A 21,084-nucleotide genomic window follows, 5' to 3' on the forward strand; every position below is an offset into this window, starting at 1 on the left:
GAAATTTAAACTGGGGGAAAAACCCTCAGATGTAAATGTAAAAAAATTCCTTTTTCTTTAAAAATAAAATCTAACCTTTTAGCATTATTTTAAAAATATATAAGAACACCATTTTGTATAATAAAAGTCTCAATAATTTCAAAGATTAGAACAAATTTTAATGTTTTGCCTACAGAAAATATACAGAATTCTGAAAAATTAAATACAGCTTCCAAAGAATGAAAATATACAAAATTGATTTAAATAGAACTTGATACAATATTTGTTTTATACCCTCGTTATAAATTCAAAAGGGGTCAAATAGTCTAAGAGCAAAATGATAGCAGCCTGAAAACAAGTGGCTGTATATTCCCCCACTCCCAGTTTTTCTGCGCTTCTCTTACATTCAAAGATTAATGCAAAAACAAAATTTTGGAATCCCCTCCTTGCAGACCTCTGTACACATTACAAAAAAAAAAAAAAAACCTAGGATATAATGAGGTGTACAGCACAAAACTGGCTGGCTGAACTCCTCAGTGGCTCCCCTGCATTCACCCTCAGAATTTCTCTCTCCTCCTGGCAAAAAGTAAGCAAACACAAACCCAGAAACCTATTTTGTACGTGTATGTTAAATGTGCACACCACAGTGCAAATATGTGATCATAGTTTTTAAATGTGCACGCTTCGCAGTTAGGAAATGTCACTGTAATCGTTAGGTGAAACTTCAATCCCTTTGATGAAGATACCCTCTTTGAGCCAAGCCCTGACAGAAAACCTTTGGTTCCTGTTAGACCCTTCCCTTCCCAGTCAGCTGCTGGGCTCCGTCCGGAGGGATGGAGGCTCTCTCTCTCCATCACAGCTAAGCGTTCCCAGACCCAGGAGAAACCCTGGATTCCTGCAGAGCGCTCGACGTGCAGCAAAGTGTCCCAGCTCTGCAAAGGGCAGCTGAAAATGGATTTAAAATGGCAACGCGGACCAATCAGCGCTGCCGCGCCAAAGCAGACATTTACACGCGCCTCCTCCACATGCACAGGGGAACCTGGCGGTGCCTAACTCCTGCTTAGGGCTGCAGAGTAGGCGTTTTTATTCCACGGTGGTCTGTATCTTTGAAAAAAATAAATTCTTCCCCAGGTGAAAGTTTTTATTTTGGAATTAGTCCAAAATAATTTTGGGTGTGATGTGTGAAAATCTGAACCTAATTTTTTCAGAGTTTTGTGTTATTCAAGGATGAAAAGAGGTACATTTAAAAATGTACTCCACCTTTTAAAAACGGACTGTGGCCATTATGGTGTTCACATAACTCAGAAACAGCCTAGGCTATAAAATTAGGACTTGGCAGAAAGAGTTCTCAGGCAGAAGGTTAAATCGAGGTAAACTGAAGGGAGAGTTGGGCAGTGAGTGCAATTGTGGTGTTAGGAATCTGCAAGGTGCCCTTTACTCTGCGAATGTTGGATCCTCGGGGAGGGGGATGGGGAGGGAACTTCGATTGCCTCTAGTCTTTCCTGGAGAAAAAAGTTCAATGAAGAAGCTGGCGCACTCTGTGTGTGCACATTGCTTGCACGTGTCTGCGAATGTGCATGTCTATCTGCGTGCCTGTGTGTATGTGTATGTAAATGCGTGTGTTTACGAGCGCATGAGTGCCCCGTGTCCACGTGTATCTGCGTGCAAGTGTGCATGTGCTTACACGCGTGTTCGTGTGTATCTGCATGCATGTCTCCGTGTATGTGCGCGCTCGCCCGCCCGCAGTCTCTGTGGTGAGGGCATTCTGCGGCGGAGTAGGGCTGTCAGGGCCCCTCTCCCACTCCTCTGCAGTCCCTTCCCGCTCACAGTTAACTGGAGCGCTGCCTGGGGTTGCAGCCTAGACGCTTCCTGCAAATTGTTGGCTCAGGACCGTAGAGGCGCAGGTAAAGGCCGAGCCTCGAAACGTGGCTCGGGGACAGTCACGTTCCCGCGCCTTCCCAGGACAACCGCCCTAGGGGTGACCTCGTGAGGCGGGTGGGGCTAGGCCCACGGCGAGCCAGTTCGGGATCCCCGGCCTGTCCCTTTAACCCCGCCGCCGGGCGGGAGCACGTGAGCGGGGCTCCGGGTGGCACCCGGGCGCCGCCGCCGCCGAGGCAGTTGTATTTCGAACGCTGCCTCTGGCTAGCAGCCAGGCGCCTTGGCTCGGCGGTCCGCCCGGCCTCCCTCCTCCTCATACTTTTCTTCCTGCGCAACCCCCTCCCCTTTATCCGCCCACGATTAGAGGTGGGCACTCCCCCCCCCTTCACCACCCCCTCCCCAAGCGCAAGCGCGCTCACGCACACACACCACACACACTCACACTCACACACACTCACACACACTCATCCCGCTTGAATCTTGGGGCAGGAATTCAGAAAACTTCCAGCCCGGGCAGCGCGCGCTTGGTGCAAGACTCAGGAGCGAACAGCCCGTCCCCCTCCGACTCTCCGGTGCCGCCGCCGCCTGCTCCCGCCACCCGAGGAGGCGCGGTGCCACCCACTGCTCTGTCCTCTGCTTGTGCTCCGTGCCCGACCCTATCCCGGCGGAATCTCCCCATCCTCCTTTGCTTTCCGACTGCCCAAGGCACTTTCAATCTCAATCTCTTTCTCTCTCTCTCTCTCACTTTCTCTCTCTCTCTCTCTCGAGCGGGGTGGGGGGAAGAGGAGGAGGAATTCTTTCCCCGCCTAACATTTCAAGGGACACAATTCACTCCAAGTCTCTTCCCTTTCCAAGCCGCTTCCGAAGTGCTCCCGGTGCCCGCAACTCCTGATCCCAACCCGCGAGAGGAGCCTCTGCGACCTCAAAACCTCTCTTCCTTCTCCCTCGCTTCCCTCCTCCTCTCGCTACCTCCACCTCCACCGCCACCTCCACCTCCGGCACCCACCCACCGCCGCCGCCGCCGCCACCGGCAGCGCCTCCTCCTCTCCTCCTCCTCCCCTCTTCTCTTTTTGGCAGCCGCTGGACGTCCGGTGTTGATGGTGGCAGCGGCGGCAGCCTAAGCAACAGCAGCCCTTGCAGCCCGCCAGCTAGCGCTCGCCCCGCCGGCGTCCCCAGCCCTATCACCTCATCTCCCGAAAGGTGCTGGGCAGCTCCGGGGCAGTCGAGGCGAAGCGGCTGCAGCGGCGGTAGCGGCGGCGGGAGGCAGGATGAGCGCACGCGGTGAGGGCGCGGGGCAGCCGTCCACTTCAGCCCAGGGACAACCTGCCGCCCCGGCGCCTCAGAAGAGAGGACGCGGCCGCCCCAGGAAGCAGCAGCAAGTCAGTACAGCTGGCGCGGTGGGGGCACCAGCCCACCCCGTCCCCACTGCAGGGGCCCAGACGCGCGCGGGGCGGCCGGAGCGCGGGAGCCCAGTCGCTGCGGCCGTCGCACGCTGCCCGCCCGCCGGCTGGGGGGAGCGGCGCAGACCCACGAGTGTGCCCAGCGGCCCCGGGGCGCCAGCAACCCTCCGGGCGGGGAGGTGGGGAGCCGCGGCGGGCGGCCCAGGGAAGGCGGGAGGTGGGGTCGGGCGAAGCGCGTCCTCGGACTTTCGCTATTGTGCACGGCCCGGAGTGGCGCGGTGTCGCCGGGTGACTGGAAGCGAGCGGGATCCTACAAACCCGGGCTCGCAGGCGCTTTCCGAGCTGCTTTTGCAACTGCCCGGGAGGAAGGAGGTGCCGGGGACCCGGGTGCTCCAGCCGATCTGGGTTGAAGGGGTTAGAGTCCTGGGGACCGGAGGCTCTTTCTCCCGCCTCCCGAGGCTGCTCGCGGGTCGGGGGCTGGCGCGCCGCAGCCGCCCCCTTGGCGCCCTCCTCTAAGCTCTCGGTGGCCCAAGACTCGCGCCCTCCCGACAAAGAACGCCTGGAAAGCCGGCTGCCTGGTCCTCTTCGGGCTCTTTAAATGTGCGGCCGCTGCCGGAGGGAGCCCGGGGCAGGGGCTACGGGGAGCCTGGCTCCCTGCGGGACGGGGTTAACTCTCCCAGCCAAGGGCGCGTTGGAAGGAGTGTCCGAGAGATCTCGTGCAGGGTAGCCAGGGTCGCTTCCTCGTCAGGCGCCCGGTCCCCCTTTTGCCCCTGGATCCCGCGCCTCAGAGCTGCAGCCATTAAATGCTCTTCTCCAAGGCCAGTGGCCGGGGGTTGAGTGGGGGACGATCGAGGGGCGCCGGGGACCCAGCGGAGTGGAGGGTTTTGTCTGCGGATGCAACCAATTAAGCGTGCAGCCGGCGCTTGCAGAGCTGCGCTCAGCGCGCAGGGCTGGGGGTTTTGTTCGCTGTAATTTCCAAGCCGCGGCGGGCAGGGTCGGAGCGGGATAAGTCTATTGAGAACATTTAAACTCCACTTTCTCGGGCTTTAAAAACTTGCTCGCTCCTTAGTCTTAAATCGCTTCCTTCATGGCAAACACGCCGATTAGAAAATAATCCTAGAGTCCCAAAGTTGCCGATAGCAAGATGGGGAAATTGAACAATGTTTGCTTGCCAGAGAATTTTAGAAAAATTGAGAATTTACCTTTTTAAAATCATCAAAGGAAACAAGCCTATCTAGAGGCCCCTGAGTTTTCCCGCTCTGCCCAAGCGACACTTTACATCGCATTTGAATCCTGTTTTACACCTCCCAGGAAGTCTCTGCCCTCCCCCACTTGTTTCCCACCCGCCACCCAGCTCTAACTGACTAATTGCACCCCCGCCAAAAAAAAAAAAAAATCCAAAAGAAATTACAATGGGGTCTGGAGGTGATTGGATACTTTACCTTTGAGTTAAGGCAGAGTTCACAAAGAAAGAAAAATGTGTCTCCGATGTGTTTGCTCTCGATGTGCCCACTGGCGCTAGTGGTCCCACAGAAGCTTGCAGGGAACCTTCCCCGAATTCTCTAAATGGGATGCGAATTTTCATTGAGGACGTTCATGGGTTTTAAGTTAATTAGTCTCACTTAATCACCAAATCTGAATGAAATGTGAATAGATGATTCACTGGATAAATATTTGGAATCTGGAATATTAATCATCGCATTCTCTTAACCACTTGAGTATTTACTACTTGGCATAGGAGCCATTTAAAGTTTTGCTAAACCTAGTGATTGCTTCCATTTCTCATTCCCAAACACTCCATTCCTCCTCGCTTTTACCCCCTTTTACTTTTCTCCACTCCACCCCCATAAGAGTTTTCTCAAAAGAAAGTTTTGAAGAAAATATGTTTATTTTTATCAAAAGATATTTAAATGTAGACTGGAGACCATGCCTGCATCTCCAAAAGGAAGTGGAGAATTGAAGCAATTAACCAGATAATTCAAGCAAAACCTCCCACAATACATTTACTATAATTATTTGGAAATTTTAGGGGGAATTGAGTTATTTTGAACTGAAGAACTTGAATAATTCCTCCAGTATTTCACTCAGAATGTGTCAGTTGAATCATAATCCACCTAGAAGGCAGGTATACAAGATGATTAAAAGCCACCTTTTCAATATGGAAGATTGTTGAAATATCTATGATGTTAGCTTCATATTTCTATTGTTTGAAATGGTAGTATAATGGAGAGTGGTGTTCGTTTAAAATGCTTATTATTCCTATGAGTCGCCAAATGCACAGCCCTGTAAACTTTACACCTTAAAAGTATATGACTTTCTTTCTAGAACATACCTCTTCAGTCTTTGTTACCATTTTAGGTTTGAAGTAGAATCTAGTTTTCATATACAAAATAGGGTTTCCTCTTTGAACCCTTGGATTAAAAGTATAGTTATTTCCCCTTTCTGTAAACTCTGTACCATCATCATCCATTTATGCTTGAACTGAAAGTGTTCCAACAGCTCTTTTGAGCAGCACATGCAGAAAATATAGCTAAAGAGTCAGGGTCAATTTCTTTCAGACATTCTTGCCACAACAGCATTTTTTTTTTCCCTCACAATTAGGAACCAACCGGTGAGCCCTCTCCTAAGAGACCCAGGGGAAGACCTAAAGGCAGCAAAAACAAGAGTCCCTCTAAAGCAGCTCAAAAGGTGAGATTTCTCGAGTCAAGCTCTCCTAACTTCATCAATGACTACAGGAGCCTCCCTGTAACTTTCCTATCTAACTCCGCACCTAGGAATTTGTCCCAACTGGGTAACACAGACTCAATTCTTACATTTAACATTAATTAGATGTGAGTTAACCTTTTTTCTAAGCAGATGCTCAGCATAAAAAGTTTATGAAGATACTTAACAGTGTGGTTTTTAAACAAACAGCCACCAAATAATTTGAACCTTAAAACGGGTAGAAGTGAGGAAGGAAGGCGGGAAGGGGGGAGGGGAAGGTGGAAAATGACACAACTAATTTTGCACTAGTTGTAAATAGTTAAAAACAAATCAAAACTATAGATTTTGCCTGGTGGTAAAGTTTTTGCAATTTCTTCTGAAAAATGATTGAGATTGATTTACTTTGTGCTTATTACATGGCTACTGCAAACCAAATCCCCCTGTTAAAGTACTTTGCCAAATAGATGATAATTAGAAGTAAATCTAGTTGTGGGATAGTGGAAAAATTTCATGAATTTTACAGCTTTAATTGTGATAATAAAGTATACTGCTTGTTTTACAATAAACCTGCAGTATAGTATATCATAATCTCAAAAAGCCTTTTCATCAAGTGATATAGAAATGTCTGAATTGGACAATGAGACTTTTAAAAACAAATATTTGGCTCATTTAATATCTCTTTTTGGGCAAAATAGAACCCAGTTAAGTGTAACATCCAGTGTTTTTCTTAATAAATTTAAAGTTGCAGTTTAAGACAACTTCAGGCTGGCTGTATTTAAGATTGCAAAGAGGAACTATGTCAGGGTTAATGCACGTATAGAGAAGTACCAGTCGCTTTTTTGACTTTATAAATAAATTGGAAAAAAAGTTCCTGCATTTTATTTGTAGGTTTGTATAGTAATTGAGAACAAAGTTTCAACAATCAGAACTAAATTTGGATATACCTTTTCAACGGGTTTGAGTACACCATGTACAGTATTTGTTAGAAAGGACTATATGCTCATCGTTTGGGGATTAATGTTTTGTGTGGTTTTCTTTGTGACTGTGGGTCCTAACTTTAATATATGTGCTAGTTTTCAGTGTTGTAAACTGCCATAGCAACTAATGGTACATATAAAGTTATTTAGGAAGTAACTATGAGTTCTTGTCTGTTTTAACAGTTTTGAACAGAGTTGAGGAGCATATTTTTAATATATTTAAATTTAATTGCTTCTTAGAGTTTAGATTTGATTGTGTTTCTTATTTAATCAATAAACTTTAAAATAGCTCTAAGTAACCTTGTTATTTAAAAATGGCAATATGTACTCTGGTATATTTAATATGAATACTTTATATTTGTTTTATTTTACCTCATTTATAAACTAACTAAAAAGGACTGATTTTACCAAGGAGTTTTTCTATGTTGCATAAGTGTGGAGTTTACCTAATTTACTTTTATTCTAAGGAGATGCACAAATAAATACTTGTTAGAGAGCTAACACACATTTAAGCTATGGTGTAGTTACTCTGAAAAATGCAGCATGATAGTATCTCCTAGGAAGAAATCTTTAAATTTCACCATAAATAAGTAATTTGAAATTTAATACTAAAAAGGAAAATGAATTGTCTCCCATATTTTACTATATTCCATGTTTTTTGGATGAATAGATAGAAACGCTCCCATCGCCTCCTCTTCATTTTAAAAAGCTTACCACTGACTAACAAAATTTTTTTTGAGAAAAGGGAAGCTGAAACTAGTGCTTAGTTTACCACCTAAAGCAAAAGTTTTAAAGTTGATCTATTCCTAAGTGAAGGTTGATTTATTTTTAGTGACTCTAGTGACAGGCGTTTGTAAATGAGCCCCCTAAGCCACTCATCTTTCTGAAAATTCTTCATATGTATGCATACATTATTCTAATTTCCGAAACAGAAGTAGGCTTTCTTTTTTCTAAAGATTCCTTCTCCAGACTCTTTCATTCTTTCAGACACAATTATTTCCAACAATGCTGTTATAAAAATCCCTCTTGTAATAAAAATGAATAAATACATTTGCCCATAACCTGACTTATTTTTCTTCAGTTATATAAATTACGCTTCATCTGGAGAAGAGAATACCTTGCAAAATAATGAATGACATTGATGAATCGTTCATGGCATGTGTAAACTTAAGGTATTTTCACTTTCAAATCAGAATTTGTTGAGTATGTTACTATTCTATATAAACATGATTTTCAAACATATTCGTTTATTAAGCATATATTGTGTTCTAACAAAACATATATGTTCATCAGGATTTTGAAATGCAAATCTTCTTAGAAAAAATTATATTGTTCATAACATGTAAGATAAACATACCCTGTGAGACTGACAAGAGTAGATATGAGAAGTCTTCTATGAGTAACAAAGTGGGTGTTTTCCTGTAAACTGAGACCCATCACAGTGCAACATACATTGCAAAGACTGGTAAGTATATCAGAAGAAAGAAGCCTAAAATTAGAGGATCTGCAATGCACACTGCAATCCTGATGGTTATATGCTTAAAATGTCTTGCTGCTTGGAGTTTCTTGACTTACAAAGTTTATATTTGGATTCAGTAACTGGCCTTGGGACATCTGAAAACAAAGCTGTTTATTAGAAAATTAACAGTGTGAAACTGGACAATGCATGCAGGATGTTGCAAGACCAAGTGAATGACTACTAAATTAGCCATCACTTTAATTTCAAACCATATTCAGTAGAAAATTGATTTATATAATATGTAAAATAAAGACATTTATAAAAACACAATTTGCTATGCTTGGAACTTTTGGAAGAGAATTATTCTTCAATCTACTTAATATTCCATTAAAACAAATTACTATGCATGACCATTGTGTGATGATTCTAGTCATTCCTCAGAACTCCAATCTGAGTGCTCAAAATTTGTCCCTGAGTTGGTTTCATATAGTTACCTGAATAAAAGAAAGGAAATCAGAAGTTAAAGTTTTCCTGAATAATTAATTTGTCCATGTGTGTATATGTCTGTGTGAGCATATCTTTACCCTTTTATTTTTAGTCTGAGATACACCTAAAACCAGTTATGTCTTAACCTCCTTTTTTGTTTTGTTTTGCTTTGCTTTCCTTTCCTAGGTTGTGCTGGATGGAACTCTTTGCATTTTTACAGTTCCCAAATGGTTACAGAGAAAGAAGTTATAATCTCCTTTAGTTTAGGGTTTTGTTGTACTTTTTTAATCATGACAGAATACTGGAGGGGTTGTCACTAATTCTTCAGTGTTGAAGGTCTCAAGTCAAATTCATCCTTAAGTTTTAAGCCAATTCTCATTCACATATTTTAGGAAGTTTTTTTTCTGAGGTTGAATTAAATTTTATTGGAAGGTAAATGAAAATTTTAAAAAAAAAGATCTCAGGTGTGAGATAACCCTACTTCATCATGTCATATATTTGCTTCACCACCCTTGTGACTTTAGGTGTAATGGCAGATCTAGGGAGCAAAGTGCAGAATAAAAATATCTAGATATAGCAGCTATAGTTAAAATAACATGTTCAGAGTAAATGTTTAGTCTCTATGTTCAATTTGCTATAAAAAGAAGGCCTGAATTAATTAGATACTGTAAAGACTACTTCATGCTCCTTCTAATCATTTGCATTCCTAGAAATGTGCTTTGCTTTTCATAATCATTACCAACACCAATCACAGGTATTTTAAGAAGAGAGAAGATAGGTTTTAGTCACCATTAAGAGAAATCATTCAGCATAAATGCTAAATGAGGACAGAATTTTCTTCAGAATGTAGTAGGCCTAGTTGAAAGGAGAAACCAAAGGCATTATTATAGGTGAGTTACGGAAAGGTAACATTGGCAGTTATCATATAATTCTGGCCTATGGTTTCTAAATTAAACTACTGTGATTTAGTTTAATTCCTCTGTATTTCAATGGGCAGGTAAGTTTTATTGGGGGATTCAGGGCCCTATCTGAGGATACAAATGAATTCAGCAGGTGAAATTGAGTAAAGCCCAACTGTTACTTCATTATCTTGATATTTTAGGCTGACTTACCTAAACAATTGACTCATTTTTTTCTTTCACTTTGCCAGGGAAGACAAAGCCTTACTTAATGCACCAGCACATTCTATCTGGCAATGCTTTGAATCATCACAGATTATGATCCAAATATGGGAGATTGAAATACATTTGAATTATCTTATGAAGTAATTTTATTTCAAGGGACCCATAGTTCTACTTCTCTGAAAGCTCTCATCCTTCTGAACTCTTCTGAACTTGAAGGCTCCTCACTTCTCTGGCTGACCTACATTCCTGGCTCATTTTTATCTCAAGTTCTCAACAGATCATTTTGCTAAGGAGATAGAATATACCAGATTGGTATTCTATTGCATTTCAGTTCTTTCTTGAGAATAGGTGGATGAAGAGCATTTTATGTCAGTTAAATCATTCAAAACTGTCTCGTCTTGTTAACTTTCTGCAGTTTCCAGAGCAGAAGGCACAAAGTAGAAACTGAATTTAATTTCACTGTCCTAGATTCTGAAGGTTTTAGTTAGGAATCTTTGTTCTGCCAACCAGGAGAAAAGGGGAAAGGGAGAACTGACTATCTGTTAGGACATTGCATTATCTCATATTGTTTTAATACGCTGAGCAATTTTGAATGGCATAGTCTATTTAAATTAGGGAAGAGTAGTGCAGGCATTATCTTTTGTCTGGGATAATGTTTGCTCAGAAGGTAACTCCTATGATCAATAGCAATGGTCTCTTGTATCATTGCTATTGATTTTTCTCATTACAAAGAAGTAGAGAGAAGATTTGGAGGAGGAGAATCTTAAACTTTGAAAATGATAACTTTGCCTGTCATTTGGCTTTGGTTTTAATTTAGTGTTTGTATACATGAAGATAAGCATGTGCAAAATAAGGACACCAGAGTTGACAGTAAGGGCTAACTTGGGTAATAAGCAGGAACTACAATGGATGATGGAAGTTACTTATATTTCCTATTGGTAAATATATTATGATAGCAAATTGTAATGTCTCTTCAAGGCTAAAAGTGTTGCTTGTAAAATTAGGAAACTCACAGAACTGGATTATCAAAAAGGTAAAATGAGAATTTCCTCAGTGCTTAGTGGGATTGATTTGTATAGTTGATTTTGATATCAGTGTACATTGATTTATACTGCTTATGTTTTTTAAAATAGCAACTGAAGGAAATAAAATGTGTTTTCTAGGCTTTGGATAGTGGGCTTCATGTAAATCAAGATACATGCAAACAAAACAGGGCACCATCACACCCAAATATTTTTCTAGTTTTTTTTTCTTTGGTACGGATGCACTGATGGATTTGCAGTGGGGGAGCTCTGGCTATATCATAGTACATAAAAATATGATGAGATAACTTGCAATAGCAAAAAATTAATAGCCATCTAAATCTGACCCTGAAGTCAGAATTGAATTATTCTTAGTTTCCAACCTCTGCTCTTGTCCATGTGTTTATAGGAAACCTGGAAATACATTACTTTTAACTAATTTGATTTTCACCCTAGAAGGCTATCTTTTATTTTTTAAATTTTCCCATGGCAGTTTTGTTTTATATGAGAATAGCTCTCCAAAGAACAGACACTTTACTGCCTTGAAATCAGATTGGGTCTCAGTTCTACTACCTGTGAACATGGGCAGGATGCTTAGTCTCCCATTTGTAAAACAGGGGAATTAACAGTTGCCCTGCCCTACTTAAGTAACATAATGCTTGGAAAGTCACTTTGGAAACTTCCAGAATTGGTAAGTATTATGTTTGTGGGTAGCATTTTAAAGTAAGGGGAGGGAGAAGAAATTACATTTGCCTAACTGCTAAATGCCATAGCTTTTGTCAGGCACTTTATATGTATATTAGCTCCTTTAATCCTCTGATTTAAGCATTGTGGTCTTCATTCCACAAATGAGAAAACTGTGATTCAAAGATGTAAACCAGGACATATCTGATACTCAACTCTGGTACATGGTAGCACATGGGTTTGAATTCACTTTAATTCTAAAGCTTATACTCTTTCCACTACCATGTGCTCCTCAATGTTCTGTAAAATACTTGTTAAAAGGTAGATTTCTGTTATCTCCAGTGACCTGAAATGCAGGTTGGAAATTACGCTTTGGGAAACCTTTGAAGGGCCACTCCAAAGGTTATAAAGAGATTGGAAATGTGTGCCTTCTGGTACTGATACCCACAAGAAGACTTCTGGCTCCCAAATATATCATGGGGCTATGTCTTTGGGAATTGTAGTGCATCCAGAAGTTTTCTGCTTTGCTAAATGAGAGGGCTAGGTGAAATTATTTCTAAAGTTTTACTGAACTCTAGAATTCTGATGAGAAGAGGGAAATAAGACACACATATAATATAAACACTTTTCCTTCCTTTCTTTTTTCCTTCCTTTCCTATTGCCCTCCCTTCCTCACCTCTTCCTCCTTCCCTCCCTCCCTCCCTCACTTACTCCCTTCCTCTCTCTTTGCCTCCCTCCCTCCCTCCACTCCTTCAACAAGTATATAGTGAACACCTCCTGCACACCAGGCACTAGTGCTAAGTACTGTTTACAAGCTCAAGAGATGTGTTTGCTAGATGAATTTCTTTCCTAATTAGTTTTTAAAATCTGCAGTACATTGAAGAGTCTGCAGTACCAGAACTTGTTAGAGAAAGAAATAGTTATATTTCCCATTTAACATTTCTCCCAATCCTCATGGACTTGCTTCTAAATATATCATAAAATTAAGTGTACAGTTTTGAATCTAAAGTTTAAAATATAAAAATATTAATGAGGGCAAACAAGGGAGAAATGACAGTTTTAATGAGAAATGATTGTTGTAAATATTTGCATAATAGTACTGGTAATAGCCTGAAATTTCAGTTCTTACAAATGAGAATTCTGACCATATCTCCCTTTTCTTTCTCGATGAGAGCAATAAATAGTTAGAATTAGTTATGTCTCTGTTATACATGGGTTTGTAGTGTAAAGCCAAATTCTATTCTGGCAAAGGAAAACCAAATATACACTTCTACAGTATTGCATATGTTAAAACAAAACAAGCTTCCTGAATGTTTTGTTTGTCTTTTTTGAAAAATAATATCCTGAAGAGCATTAAACACAGGAAAACAATATTAAAGCTGGTGTTTTCCAATATGTAAAAATTCTGGATCTAAGCTGGTTTACAAACTAAAACCCTAACTTGTTTTGCAGCCTTTGAGGAGTTTGATTAGAATGATTAAATAATGTGGGTTTTAAAGAAAAATGAAAACCTCCCAGATCGATGCCACACAGCACAGCTAATGTGTTTCTTCTAGATGTAGTCTCAGAAGAGGGTTTCAGTTTACATATAACACAGGCCTGAACGACCAAGGAGCGAATTTGCTTTTAACAAGTCCAAGTGATAATCGTGATATTTTGCCCTTTAGTTAATGGTGCAAAGTTTATTTCTCAATAGGCTTTTTGTAAATGAGATGCTCGTTTAAAAGTCATCTTATTTGCAGGGCTTTTTCTGTTTTTGAGAGATTTGTTTTCTCTGACTTTGAAATGCAGTGAAATCCTTTTAGAAAAAAACAAAAACAAAAACAAAACAAAAAAAACCTCTCTCTTCAATAGACTTTAGATACACCCGGATCACATCATGCCCCCTGAAACATAACAACCATGCAGAGAAAGCATGATGTAGCACTGTTAGCTTCTAAGGTCAATAGCCTCCTCCCACCCCCACTTCACACCCCCATTTCCATTAAAAAGGATTTATATTTTCCATGTTTATGTAATTTACTACTGGGTTAAGTGTGCAATCTTACAGTTGCTTCCAAAGATTAAGTCAGATGCTGCTTCTGTGCTAGAGAACTCCATACCCATGTATAACTCACTATGCAGTAGCCAAAGGGATCCTTAAAAGCCTTATTCTAAAGATGACAGATAGGTGTGAGGGAATACTTGCATTGACCAAGCCTTCTGAGAGAGGGAATTAACTTGAAGAAAAACTCCCTTTTTGGGAAGCCGAGGCAGGGGGATCACGAGGTCAGGAGATCAAGACCATCTTGGCTAACACGGTGAAACCCCGTCTCTACTAAAAATACAAAAAATTAGCCGGGCGTGGTGGTGGGCACCTGTAGTCCCAGCTACTCGGGAGGCTGAGGCAGGAGAATGGCGGGAACCCGGGAGGCAGAGCTTGCAATGAGTCGAGATCGTGCCACTGCACTGCACTCCAGCCTGGGTGACCGAGTGAAAGAAAAAAAAGAAAAGAAAAACTCCCTTTAAGGGTTCCATCTAGTTAGGAGTGAAAGAACACTTATGGAGCACGTCATGGGAGGCAGGAACTTCGAAGTACTTGGAGGAATGACCTCTCATAGGAGGCGTCATCTCCATTTCACAGATGAAACCAAATTGAGGTCTTCAAGGACCTGCCCAAAGTCATAAAGCTAAAATGGCAGAGCAGGAATTGGAATCTAAGAGTTCCAAGGTAGAGTCTGTGATCTTCTTGGGACATCTCCCTCTCTCCATGAGGCAATGCTCTGAAGTGTGTGATTTACTTGACACTCTGGGCTTTCACTGACTTCATGCCCTTGGGACTGAAGGTAAGACAGTGCCACTAACCTCTGATAATATACGATTCCTTTGTAGAGCCATTCAAAAGTAATAAACAATGATTCAGAGTGTCCAAATCTGATGGTTAGATAGAATTCCTAAAGGCTACCAGGTTTCCTTTTGTTCTGGGAAATTAACTGAATCAGTGATAATTACAGTTTCCTAAAGTATTATTTTGTGGTAACAAATGCTTGTATACTAAGGGGTAGTAGCATTGTTAAGAGGCTAGGAGCATAGTCTTTAGAGTTAGACAAAACTGGGTTCAAATCCCAGGTCTGCCACTTACCTGCTTTGTTTGTGACCTTGAGACAGTTGTATACCTAACCTATCTAAGACTTAGTTGTTCATCTACAAAATAAGAGAAATAATAATACCCACTTTATAAGGCTGCTGTAAGGATGAACATAACACATGTGACTGACAGTCAAGTGCCTGGGATATTTTAAATGCTCAATATGTGTGAGTTAACATTACAATCATATAGAGTCTGGGTTAATTCATGGGACCTGTTGGATAGTAATGACAGATCAGGGAGATACTATTTGGTAAGAAATGTTGTGGCTTATTTTATCTGTTATCTACCTGTCTGTCTATCTGCCTATCCATCTATCTATTTGTCAACTATCATGTAAATCTATCTGTTTTTACCAGGCAGACTGAAGAGAAAAAGAGGAAAGTTTCATTTGGCAGTGTAGATAGTCAGTATCACTACCAAGTACCCCCACTGGCTGCTAACTCAGATAACAAAAGCAAAATGTGGAACAAGGTATCCTGGTTCAAGTTACCTATATTTGTGTGTTAATGTAGCCATGGATGATTCTTATACATGAAACAATATGTACTAAGTTTTCTTTATCCTAAGAAGTATGAACGCATGTTTTTATAGATGTATGTGATATGTGTGTGTATTGGTGTGTTGTTGTGTCTGAAGATTGGACTAGGGCTGACAAAAACAGGGAAAAATACTTGTTTTATAAATAATGTTAACAACTGTGATATCAGAAAAATCTTCTGTGAAGTAAAGCAATGAAACAAACTCTCAAGATAGAAATGTATTCGTGTTAAGTGTGGGATTATTGTTAATAAAGTACATTTTTAATTAATCATTATTTCTAGGCACATGTAGTCTTCATCACTGGGACAAACTGATGATTTCTGCCACTTTTTTTTTTCCTCTGCTTTAGGTGAACTGATTGACTGGTAATTGTTTCAGGCAAGGAACATGAAATTAAACATGGAGAAGTGTGCAAAAGTTTGTTGTTTTGAATTAAAATGCTTGTGTATTCTTTTTTTTACATTTATACTTGCTTTTGACTATCAATATAGGTAGAAGAGCTTTGTAAATTGTAAAGCAATATATCAATATTAATTTTTGCAACTTTAGTTGTGACATGGAAAGAATCTTGATCATCTTAAGGAACATTAATTTTCTAAACTACTAACATATGTAGTTACAGAATGTGGGGATAATGTTTTTGATATGGACAGAAATAAAAGCAAAATAGCTTTTTAAAAAGCATTTTCATGCATTTCAGAAGAGATCACTACAGGGGGAGTATTTTAGGGTGAGGGGTTGCATAGATACCTCTTTACATCATGCAGTGAAGAAGAATCTACTCAAAAATGTGGAAAAAGATTAACCTTAGAGGAGACGGAGTTTGCTAAAAAAAAAAACAAAAAAAAAACCAAAAAACCAAAAAACCAATACTTCATCTGCGAAGCAGAACATTCTTACTTCAAATGTGTCCCTTGGTGCACTACTTATAAACAATATCAGGTAGAAAACTATAGTGACTTCCTTTTTCATTTGCAGAAAGCAGAAGCCACTGGAGAAAAACGGCCAAGAGGCAGACCTAGGAAATGGGTGAGTAATAAGATAAATTTTTTCTTCTTTTTCTTGGAAAGAAAAATTTCTGTTGTATTAAATGAGAAAAGTTTTATTTCGTCGATTACATGAATTTCCAACTTCTGGTTTGATGAATCTTTGAAAGGGTTAAGGCAAGAGACAAATTATCATCACTTCCTACCACTAGGCTCCAGGTGTTTACGCAGAACACTTTTCTTTCCTAAAGGTGGACTCATTTTTCTATCTCTTATCAACATCAAAAGAGGCTCCACTCTTCCTTCAAATGGGGTAACAATGAGACGATTTGTTCAGTAGATTGAGTAACTAAAGTTAAAGGGTACTATGAAACCTTGGAAGTTGATTACAAATGGTGATAAAATTCATACACAATGTGTATGTGATAACTTTTTAATGTTTTTCTTTTCCTTTCTTTTTTTTTTTTTTTTTTGTTTTCTCCATGGCTTTTTTTTTTTTTTTTTGGACAAGTCTCATTTTCTAGGTGGTTTGTGTTTTCTTTTTCACATGGCTTTGTTAGGAAGCAAGGGTTTATTTCGAGTTTTTCTTGCTTCCCTTAGTAGTCATTCTCCACATGCAAACATTAGAGATAGCTGTATCCATACAAGTGCACTTAATCCCATAGGCACACAGATCCTGTATCTTTTGAGGCCAGAGATTCAGTTGCCACTGAAGAGCTTTGCTAATTTTACTGCTTGAACCTTGTTCCCTTGGTTGCTGTGTTACCCATGTTCTTCTGATCTGTCTTTCCCACTGACAGAGAAGTCCTAAAAAATGAATGAGGGCATCCTTTATACCCAATGTTGTATATAATGGGTTCTTTGGCTTTCCTTTTTCCTCTTCCCCAGTTCGTTCTTCATGCTCCAAATTTTAAAAAGTTTTTTTTTTTCTGTTATGCTGGATTATATGTTCCTGTTTGCCATTCCTTTCTCCTCTAGAGTTCTGCATCACTTTCTATTTATACTTTGGTATTGCCTTTCATTTAATTTATTCATCTTGTATTTTTCCTCTGCTCAACATGTGTTGGGATTAGATTTCTTAGCACAAGGAAATGGGTTGATCTTTAGATGAAAAACATCTCAGTGTTAAAGTGTAACCTTAAAGTAAGGATATTTCATTCAACCTTCTGTTCATTAAATTAGTTCTCTCCAAACCTGCTTATCAAGTGGTGATCATCTAGCCTGTGCTTGATTACCTTTAACGTTAGGGAACTTGCTACCTCTCAAGGCTGCCTCTTTCTTCTAGGAAAGCTCTGAACATTAGAAAATTATTCCATCTGACTCCCTGTAACTTCTGTCCACTGTCTCTAGGTCATCCTCCTGGAACATACAGAGTAATTATTTTCACTTTCACTCATGATAGCCCTGCAAACAGTTGAGGAAAATAAACACATATTCTTTGTATGTATCTGTGTTTGTATGTAACACATACTCCAGTTTTCTCATTTTTTCCCCATAAAGGAACATTCTTGTTATTCTTTTCTGAGCATGTTTGTTCTTTAATCTTTTGAAAGATGTCACCTAGAACTAAATATCATATTTCAGGTGTGGGTTCCATAACCAGTGGGTTTGTCACCTTCCTTGTTGGACATATGATTCCAGTTATCGATTGCTGCTTAGTTAACCACTCGAAAACTTCATAGTATAAAAAAAGATTTTATTATGCACATGGATTCTTTGGGTCAAGGATACAGACAGGGTAGAGCAGAAAGTCTTGTCTCTGCTCCATGATGTCTGGGGCCTCCGCCGGGAAGACTCAAGCATTAGTGATGACTCTAATACTTGGGATCCAGAATCTGGAGCTGTTTCACTTGCAAGTCTGGTGTTTTATCAAGATTGACTGGAAATCTGGGTGGATCTGGGAGTGTGTGTGCTGGATCACCCATACGTGGCCTCCCCAGGATAATCAGGCTTCTTAACATGCACTCAGAGCTCCCTCTGGGAGTGTTCTGGTAACTGAGGAGGAAGCTGCAAGGCCTTTTTTGCCTTAGTCTCAGAAGTCAAAAACTGCTGCCTTCATTATACTCTAATGAGCACATTGTTGACTAACTTGATATTGACATACATCTAAATTGAGATCTGCTGTTTTCTAAGCATCGGAACCCTGAAAGGACATCCCATACCATTGAACTAATTAATAAGAAAGACATGTATAATCTTTCTAATAGGTAGCATAATAGAAAATAGATGAGTTATTTGAAGTCATGGGATTAATGTGGCTAAAATGAAATAAAATAAGTTGTAAGCAAATACAGTGGCAGTTAACCAGCAAACTAACCTCCATCAAATGGGGCCTCTTAACTCTCTCAGCCTTTCATCTCCTCTGCCTTTGGACTGTCCTATAATGGTCACCAATTCACTGCCATAGGTTAGAGTCCTGTCTTCTCAGAACCTTCCTATGGCTCCACATCTGGCCAGCTAATTAATTACAACCTGCCCTAGTACTGGAAAGTCACCCGATTTACATCTACCTTTCTTTACAGTTTTCTCTTTCACCACACATCCTTAAACAGTTGATTAATCAGCCAAGCCAGAGTAAACTATAGAGCAATTATATGTTTTTTTCTTAAAGGGGTTCTTGCTAATTTAGGGGGGTATCTGGATTTCAGGCATTCGATCTTCCTGCTGGGTAAGAAGTGCATTTGAGGCGCCCATCACAGAAATCCTTGCCTTTCTGAGAATAGCTGGGCCATTTTCTTTGACTCTCTTGGTTTCTAATTTTTACTGGCTGTGAGAATGGAAAATATTATGTGGTGAATTGTTACAAGTCCCTGATTTGGTCCCCAAAGAAGAGTTGTTCTACTGAGAAGAGGAAATAAAAGGAAATTGTATATTTTTTCTAGACAGCGTGTTTCCTCTTTGCTTGTATATCTTCTGTTGGGTAGAGTATGCAGCCAGTCACAGCAAGGCATTCCGTTCAATGGCATTCTTTGCTGGAAAGCTTGTACTGAAGAAATAAATTATTGCATTTTCCATAGGAAATGGGCTTATACTTTATAGCAAGTTCAATTCTTTCCAACAGTGTCATTCACCGATTTCCTTGAGTTAGAGATATATTTTTGAACCGACTGGATTCATTAGGTATATGGGTTAGAAGCCAAATTGTTCCCCTTTTATTCTTGTGGGGTATTTTGCTTTGTTTTAAAGCTCTTGTGCTTTTAAAACTTGTTCCAGTAGATATTATAGATTCATGTAAGAGGCCTGGGAAAAGATACCTACTGAGGAATCCTCTGATCTGATGTAATTGGGATTGGTATGGGTAGGTGTAGGAGAGAAACTTGAATCAGTCTTGCTTTCAGAGGGGATGAAGCATTGACCAATCCAGTGATCTAATGAGTGTATTAACTAGATTTGCTTAAGAACACGTCTATTGTTTACTTTAATTCCCTTCATCTTTTTTTTTTTTTTTATCCCCCTAGTTTGAACTGGATTTCAGATCTATTGTTTTTATGAGGTGGTCTGATTTTCAAGGTGTGTGTGTGTGTGTGTGTGTGTGTAGAAGAGGCTAGAGGTAAACGGGTCTCTTTTTTTCTGGCTTTTTATAGTTAAGAGCTTAGGCTCTGGATTCAGATGGCTTGGGTTCAGATTCCGGCCCGCCACTTAGCTAACTGGAGTCTTAAGAAAATCACATGACCTTTAAAGGTCCAGTTTCCTCATCTGCAAAAGTTATATTTCTAATAGAGTTGTAAGGATTAAATGAGATAATGCATGCAAAGGGCTTAATAAAGAGCATGGCACACAGGAAGTGCTCAATAAATGTTGGAAATTTTGATTAATTTCACTGTACATTTTCATTTTGGCATTAGCTATAGGCTAAACCTTAATTACTTAAAGCCACCAGTAGTTACACATAGAAGGAATGACAGAGTTACACATCAGACTAACCAAGTACCCTTGATAGTATCATTATGTCCTCAATATATTTATGCTGAATATTAATCAAGTTTAAGAACTGCTTATAAATAATACTAAGATGCATTTTAATTCTCTTTGCTGTTAAGGGGGAGTTTTACATTGCAGCTTAGAAGCCTTTCTTCTAATAGTAGAGATTTGGTGTCATGTGGTGTTCATCAGTTTGAAAAGAAGTATTTCTGCTGGTTGCCTCAAGATGCACATACAGAGATGGCTGATTCTCAGAACTTCTGTAGAATTCCATTAGCCAGTCCTGCCAATTGAAATTTGGCATTTAACATTTGCATTTTTCTATTCTTGCATAGGAAAGGAGCTTGTCACATACCTAGTTTAGTGATGGAAAGCATTTGGAGAAAGTTGTACAGAGTGGGGCTCAGGCTCAAGAATACAATGAAGTAATAAAGTTGTTAACCTCATGTATAAAATCCTCCGTCCAGATGTTGCTTAGTGATGCATCTAGTGCTTCTGGAGGAAAAGAAGTAAGAACCAAATAATGAAGACTACATCAATGGAAACAAGTGATACTTTTAGGTGTTTTGTTCTCAGAATATTTTAAAAGAAAGGAAATTAACAACAGAAGAAAAATATTTCCCAATATGAATTAATGGTTCTTCAAAGAAAAAAAAAATCTTTCTGGAGATACTAAGATTGACCTAGAAGTTGATCCAAAGACCAGATGCTGAAACTGCACTTCAGTTGGTCACTAGAAAGATCCCAGCAATCCCCAGCTGGTTTCTCAGGCTGCTGATTCCCTTTATTTGGTAA

General features: G+C 40.3%; 1 protein-coding gene across 5 annotated transcripts in view; it reads left to right on the forward strand.

Annotated features, from left to right (window-relative positions):
* The first annotated feature begins 2,101 nt into the window (after positions 1-2,101).
* HMGA2 (high mobility group AT-hook 2) overlaps positions 2,102-21,084 on the forward strand; it is a 137,902-nt gene continuing 118,919 nt past the window's right edge. For 3 of the 5 annotated variants that reach the window (XM_011929249.1, XM_011929247.1, XM_011929246.1), the window contains exons 1-3: positions 2,102-3,236; positions 5,859-5,945; positions 16,361-16,411. In XM_011929249.1, coding sequence (XP_011784639.1) covers positions 3,126-3,236; positions 5,859-5,945; positions 16,361-16,411 — 249 coding nt within the window. In that variant the 5' untranslated portion in view covers positions 2,102-3,125. The remainder of the gene's footprint in view (positions 3,237-5,858; positions 5,946-16,360; positions 16,412-21,084) is intronic. The other 2 variants (XM_011929250.1, XM_011929248.1) reach the window with 2 other exon arrangements.

This window comes from Colobus angolensis, unplaced genomic scaffold, assembly GCF_000951035.1.
Source record: "Colobus angolensis palliatus isolate OR3802 unplaced genomic scaffold, Cang.pa_1.0 Scaffold80, whole genome shotgun sequence".
Classification (NCBI taxonomy): Eukaryota; Metazoa; Chordata; class Mammalia; order Primates; family Cercopithecidae; genus Colobus; species Colobus angolensis.